We start from the raw sequence: 7,245 nt of genomic DNA on the forward strand, positions 1-7,245 counted from the left end.
GAAAGGTGATAGGGGGTTTATTTCTAACTGTCGCCCTATTGCTATATTATCCGTGTTCAGAAAAATTATAGAGAAATGTTTTGAAAAGCGTCTAAGTCTCTAACAAAATTTGACATTCTTTGCACCACGCAGTTTGGCTTTCGTGCAGGTCACTTTATCAATCTTGCTCTTCTTTCACTTACTGATCGACTTTTTTTTTATTGCGATGAAGGCTTGCCCTTAAGGCATAATTCTTGGAGCGTATATGTGTATTATATGTGTGCTGTGAGGCCTGTTTTGTGTATGAATTGAAGCAGTGTTTTGTGAAATCTATTGTCATGTATCCAGCGGTCATAGCTGGTTGTCACACTGTAGCGGAGGCCGGCTTGCTGTAGGAGACGCGAGCGTTCCGATTGTAAACCCGTACATGTCCATATTAGGTGGTATGCATCTGATTCCACCACAGGAACGGAGCAGTATGGACACGTAGCACCCAGTGGTAAATGCGGCCAGTTCCACCTTGATACAACAGTCGGTGTAAGGGCCACCCCGGCCCGAAGCCTCCTAAGCACAACTTCCTCCGCCATAGTAAGGTGAAGGGGGAGGGAGCAGACACACGGTGGGATAAGAGCGCGTGTGTCCTGCCGGAGAACATTTTTACGGGCTCGCAGCGAGTTACGGGGTTGGGGTGGGAGGGGAATAGGTGGAGGATCAGGATTAGGAGGGGAGTGTGCCTGCTGGTCAGCAGCAATGTTGTGAGGGTTCGCTGAATGGCCTTGGATCCAGTGTACCTTGACGCAAGTAGCTGTCTTACTATTCATAGTGTGTATTCTCTCGCAGATTTCCATCGCCTTATCAACCTTCTTGAGTTCCTGAATAGCCGCTAAAGAATCGACTTATGCACCACACTGACGAAGGTAAATATGCTGGAGCAGTGTTTATTGACCTCACCAGAGCGTTTGATTCAATTCTTCATAATATTTTAATTAATAAATTAAACGCAATCGGCGTAGTAGGCCCGGCGATGGCTTTTGTTCAAGATTAATAAACTAACAGACAACAGGCTGTTAGCTATTCTAATCACCTTTCCAACTTCAAATTAATTGACAGGGGAGTTCCTCAGGGGTTTATATTAAGTCCATTGCTCTTCCCTATCTACATTAATGACCTAAATGCCTATCTTTCGCATTCCAAAAACAAGAAAGGGGCTGACAGATGGAATAGCACACTGTGGTATAAAATTTTGTAAACAGGGATGAAGTACCTCAGACAGGCTGGCCAACGTTTCGATAGGTGGACCTATCTTCGTCAAAGGCGGCCTCGTCATCCTCGGCGTGTTAGTTTTAAAGGGTTAGTGTAGTGACGTCACGTGCGGGTGTTGTCGCTGGCGGCTGGTTTTAAAGAGAGAGATTACAAGAGGGAACAGGCGCTGTCGTCCGACGTCTGTGAGCCTCATTCTCAAGACGAGGGGACAAGAGCGTGAGAGTGGGCACGCGGGGAGGAAAGAAAAGAAATAGAAGCAGAAAAAAAGGGAAAAAAAGAAAAAAAGGAGGGGGGAGCCAGGGCCGTACCAAGACACAACAAAGGGGGGGGGGGTGAAAGAAAAAGAAAGAGAAAAATGAAATCTTTAAGAAATACGGGGGCTTGGGAGCGTGTTGGGGATGCGAAAGGTTAGGAGGTATTCAGGGGGAGTCGTTGGCGGCATGTTTTTGAGGCATTAGAACGGCCGGTCAAGCAATAGGTCGAGTAATTTTGAAATAGTTCAGGTGGCGACGAGGAGTCTGCGGTGCAATGTGTGAGGTGACTGAAAGGCAGCGGCATGGTCTTTCAAGGGGCACTGCCCCACGCGCTTAACGTAGGTGTCATTACGGCGGCATCCAGAAGGCGATACTCTGGGTTGAGGCGCCGAAAAAGGCATAGTGACTTCGGAATGTGTTGTCGAGGGGGTTTCAAAATAAAAGACTAAAAAAGGGGGCAGGGGGAAGGGGGGGGCAAAATCGGTATAGCAAACAGGAGGGTCACGCGTGCAGAAGCGGGCGGGGGCAAGTGTACATGGAATAAGGGGATCGTACAGTTGGTATAGACGTAAAATCCTGAAAGAGTACATTAAATTGAGTAGTAGGCAGGAAAATTTTTTTTTCCTCCGAAATGGAAGAGTAGGTGAGGTTAAGAATTAAAGTTGGCTGGTGGCCTAATGTGGTTTGTGTATTGGTTGATGATATGAGAGTTTCAGATTTAAGTTACAGCTTTTAAAGATTCTAAGTTGCCGCGTGCCAAATTAATTCCTGTCGGGTGTAGGCAATTAAACTTGTGTATGAGGTATGATTCCGTGTACTTCCTTTCGCGAGGGGAACGGAAATTTGTTTGTAGTATATAGAGCCTTGCTTTGTCAAACATATGTCCATGTTCATTAAAGTGGCTGGCTACTGCCACTTTTCTTTCCTCCCCGCGTGCCCACTCTCACGCTCTTGTCCCCTCGTCTTGAGAATGAGGCTCACAGACGTCGGACGACAGCGCCTGTTCCCTCTTGTAATCTCTCTCTTTAAAACCAGCCGCCAGCGACAACACCCGCACGTGACGTCACTACACTAACCCTTTAAAACTAACACGCCGAGGATGACGAGGCCGCCTTTGACGAAGATAGGTCCACCTATCGAAATGTTGGCCAGCCTGTCTGAGGTACTTCATCCCTGTTTACACAATTTTATACCACAGTATCTTTCGCATTGTGAACCTTACTTCTATGCGGACGACACTACGATTTTAACTGCTGATACCTATAGTAATTGCCTAACTTCTAAGCTCAATAGCGATTAGTAACTATTATTGGCTGGTGTCATCGTAACTCTTTAGAAATCAACCATAGTAAAGCAGTCTTCATGCCATTTCACTCCACTCAGAGGAAAGTAATAAGCATTCCGACCATAGCTATCGATAGTTATCCATCAAACCTTCTAGTCATCGTCGTTTTTTGGGGGTTGTCCTCGATTACAACTTAAAGTACATTAACCATATTTCACATATAAAGCAACATTTGATATGGTATCCGAAATCTTGCAAACGTACGTCCATACTTAATTCTACCATCCTTTCTTTCTCTTCCTCGATTAACGCCTCGATTAAAAGTCCTCGACTAACTTATCTCGCTTTTATTCTTCCCGAAACAGGCCAGCATGAGGCAGAACGCCTTCGCGCGTTCGTGCCACACGCTGTGAGCTCGGCCACTCGCAATGCTGACGTTAAGTGCGTCTCAATTCAACTGGCTTCCCAAGACACTATGGTGCCGGTCACAAATGCTCCTGCCTTCGCCGAAGCGACTCGGCATCAGGTCCTCGCTCGGCAAAAGGACGCCGAGCGTGAAACAAACCTGCAACTCCGTCGTGCTCTCGCAAATTGTGCTCCTTTCGCTGCAGCGGACTGTCTGTCCACAAACTCGCACAGCTTCTGTGAAGACAGGTTTCATTTCTTGTTATGCCGATTTGCGTCAAAGAGGGATCAATCGTATCATGTTTTAAAAAGAAACTTCCTTGTTTCGTGAGATTTGGAGTCTCGGGATTTTTGAAAACAAATATATATTTTAAGTTTGTACAGCTAAATAAGAAAACTATTCAGAGGCACCCTGTGCAACTACTGCAGCTGAAACAAAAGAGTATTGCGTTGTAATATGTGCAATTTGGCTCCATTCACGCTGTCATGGCATTGTGGTGTTGTTCCAGGTCTATGTGGATAAATGTTAGTGAGCACTCGTACACAACCTTGAAAACATCCCGTATACACAATGGTTCCTTTTGTGTATATGTCATAGCCCCGGTGTAATTGCGCCGTGATTGCGACTCAGTGTTCGTATAGCCTCTTGTTTAAATAAACGTTTTCTAAACCCACCTATCTCTAGAATTTTATGTAACATTCTGGGAAAATATTAGTGCCCCTTTCGTGTCTGTCATCATCCGCTCCTTCGGAAACTGATTTCCCGTCTGGTTTTCGCGACGGCCGTCTTGTACTAATACCTGAGCACGATCCAACATCAGTTCCCCTAATGGAATGAAGGACAGTCACGCTTCTCGACGTTAACTACAGAACCTTCACACCTGTTGTCACTTGACGCTTGGCAAGCATGATGCCTTTTTTGATAGGGCACGATCAAGCATGTTCACTGACTGGCAGTTAGATAAGTAATCTCTCGTTTGTTACGCGCGAAATAATGGCGCAGACACTGAGAAGGTCAGCACATGGTCTCTTAGTTTCACTAGATCTAGAAAAGGCCTTCGATGGCCATGAACATAGCTACATATTTATTGTACTGACCTCGTTCGGCTTTTCATCAAGTTTTGTCGAACTTATCAGGATTGCTTGTACATTCCTCTTTATGCCCCGTGATACTAGGCATAAAGAGGAATGGCACGTACGCACACCTCGGACCAATTACGATAAATAATCATTAACACTTACTGTACCCATTCTACTTAATCAACTCGCACAAGAAGACTTTGATACTTTATGCAACTCCAATAAAGAAATAAGACTATTTTGTCAGTTGTGCCAAATAGACTAGAATGTGAAAATATTTTAGTCATAATAGCACACCTGTTCATATGTGTAATAGATCTGTGTGCATTGCTTGTGCATATAGTATGTATCTGAATGTGTGTATATATGCATAAATGCGAAATTGTGTCCGTATATGAGTATGTATGTATTTTCTGTAATTTCATACTAGGTTTTTTCCTTTGTTAAAAGTGCATTTGTTTTCCAATATTACTTTGTTGCAAGTGTTGCATCTTTTCGGATGGTTTCTGCAGTGCTCTGCTGTCAAACGTATAAGGGGGCGGGACCCTCGTCAAGCTGTATCCCAGCTTTTAGTCCTGTCTCCTCTTTTTCAATGTGAAAAGAAATAAAAACATCATTCATTCATTCAAATATTCGAAGAACATTCTTTCTTGGTGGTCGTAAAATGCACAATTTCTCGTCACTCGTGGTGTTCGTCAGGGGCGCCCATGGCCCCCAGTACCCTTTGTACTCAGCCTTGAGCCATTTCGGCGTTCAACACAGAGAGACCATTATGTGTGCGGCCACCCACTGCCTAGTAGGGGTGTTGTGAAAGTGGCGGCTTTCGCCGATGACATACCATTTTATCTCGGGAAGGAAGATAGCGTATCCCGTCTCCTTCGAATTTTCATTGAGTACGGAAATGTTTCAGGTGGTGCGCTAAATTTTTCAATATGTCGGTAATTGTTCATGGGTTCACCATAGCCACACCTAATTCCCCTTTTCCGTTTTCCAAAGAGCGATTATTTTCGTATTTTAAACCTAGAATAAACCTATGATGGTATATTAGACTCTGTGAGGCTCTCAATTCTTGAATATGGAAAGGTAAATACTCAGGATTTTCAAGGCTATGATCAACCCCTATGAGAAAGAAGGTACTTAACGCAATTAGTATTTTGCGTCTCAGTGTGCTACGTTTGTCCTGTTGTACAGCTACTATTGAGGGTTACTAGGTATTTGCAGTCCCTTCTCGGTTCCTTCTCCTGGTCGGGCAGTAGGGAACTGATCGGTCGCATAGTGCTTGGGCAACCACGCTCTCACGTTGGGTTCGCGTTCTCATCCCTATCTGTTTGTTGCGGGCTGTTTGCTCTTCGATTTCTGCTCCGCCACTTACAGCGTGATCAGTGGTCCGCGCGCGAACTTGCCTGCTATTTCCTTGGCACAAAAACTAGTTACATGTTACCGGGCGTGTAGTTGAATCGCGGATCAGAAGTATTAAACGCACCTGCATTTTAATGTACGGCCTTGGTATTTTACTGCCACATAGAACAGATATGTTCTGATGTAGACATTCTCGAAAACCATGCTCTAGATAAAATGTCATCCTTAGTGCTTCCTCTTGCTTGCCCAGGGTGCGGCACACGCTCCAATAATGTGTCGTCGGGTCAGATAATGGTGCCATTTTTCCCTGGCCACCTAGTCTAGAGTGGCAAGTGCTCCCAATGCGTGATAGGCTTGAACAGGGGTCATAGTCCCATCTTTGCTGTGTCCCTATTGCCCTATTCAAGAATCCACTCAAAATCTGCTGCTGCAATGCGTCGTGTCCAGGGTATATTGGATGGCCGTGTATGCTGGTTTGCGTGGCCTTGTTGTTAACCGCTTTATAAATCTGGTTGCTGCTCGTGTGGAAGCTTTGCGCTTTAATTTGAGCTTTAATTTTGGCGTGGGCCTTTTGTCTGTGGCGTAACCGGTGTGAGGCATCTAGCCGCTGGACATCGTCACCGCGGTGTGTTTCCACTTCTGGGGAGGCTCCACTCTGAGCTACTGTCGTTTCTGTCAGAAGAGTTGTTCTTTTTTGAGGAAGAAGAGTTTCTTCGACATTGGTCATGCCGTTTCATGTCGGTGGTTGATGGACGCCTATGGCTTAATTTTCGATCAGCCTAGTTCTTGTAGCCAGGCCATCAGATGAAGTTATTGAATGGGCGTAGAATTTAGGCGTCGTGGTTTCTGTGTGTGCGTGCTCTCGTATGCATGACCCTTTTGATATAGAGACATCTCATACAGCATTCCTACAAAATATGTAAAGTGTCCCTGTCACCTCATGATTGTGTAAATTGTATGCATTTAACATCATTTTATACATGTTGACAATTATTTTATATGTAACTGTGCACTTCCGTTGGTCTATGTGGTTATATGTTAGTGAGTGAGGTCTCGGACACTACTTTAAAGCGCGCGATCTATAAAATGCTTTGTAGTTTGCATATGTTAGCGTCCTGGTGAAATTGCACCCTGATTGTTACTCAGCGTTAGTATCGTCTCTTGTGGAGACAAACGTTTTCTAAACAGGTTTATGTCATAGTTGCGTGGATGAAGTTTTTTTCTTAACTGGTTAAAGCCATCAGGATGTCAACTTCCTACGTCGTGTTTGTGCTGATCTCCCACCTAGACTTCAGAGTTCGAACATATATTTCTTGGATTAACGTTTCAAGAAGGCGAATAGTGTTCCAAGACACCGCTAGAAAATTTAATGCCCTTCCATTCTTTAAAAAATGATAACCAGCGAGGTTGTATGGGGTGACTACATCGACAAATCTATTGATCTACATGGTTTTTGCAATATTCATTGAATGAAGACACATAGACGTACCTTCTTGGTTGTTATTGTCTTTATTTTGTCTCATTTGTTAGCACAGTGACAATAGTTTTGTGTTCGCTGTGGTACACCGCGATCGGTTCTACTGCTACGCTGGACATGTTAACAAAATTTGTTGCTGTACA

The 7,245-nt window shown here is 44.5% G+C and overlaps 1 protein-coding gene across 2 annotated transcripts in view; it reads left to right on the plus strand.

Moving 5' to 3' along the window:
• Positions 1 to 3,519, plus strand: part of LOC135916376 (uncharacterized) — a 47,597-nt gene extending 44,078 nt beyond the window's left edge. For both annotated transcript variants that reach the window (XR_011510198.1, XM_070530220.1), the window contains exons 13-14: positions 820 to 896; positions 3,147 to 3,519. Coding sequence is in view for 1 of the 2 variants with exons in the window: in XM_070530220.1 (XP_070386321.1) it covers positions 820 to 866 (47 nt within the window). In the remaining variant the exon portion in view is untranslated. The remainder of the gene's footprint in view (positions 1 to 819; positions 897 to 3,146) is intronic.
• The last annotated feature ends 3,726 nt before the right edge of the window (positions 3,520 to 7,245 follow it).

The sequence above is a fragment of the Dermacentor albipictus genome, unplaced genomic scaffold (genome assembly GCF_038994185.2).
Source record: "Dermacentor albipictus isolate Rhodes 1998 colony unplaced genomic scaffold, USDA_Dalb.pri_finalv2 scaffold_66, whole genome shotgun sequence".
Classification (NCBI taxonomy): Eukaryota; Metazoa; Arthropoda; class Arachnida; order Ixodida; family Ixodidae; genus Dermacentor; species Dermacentor albipictus.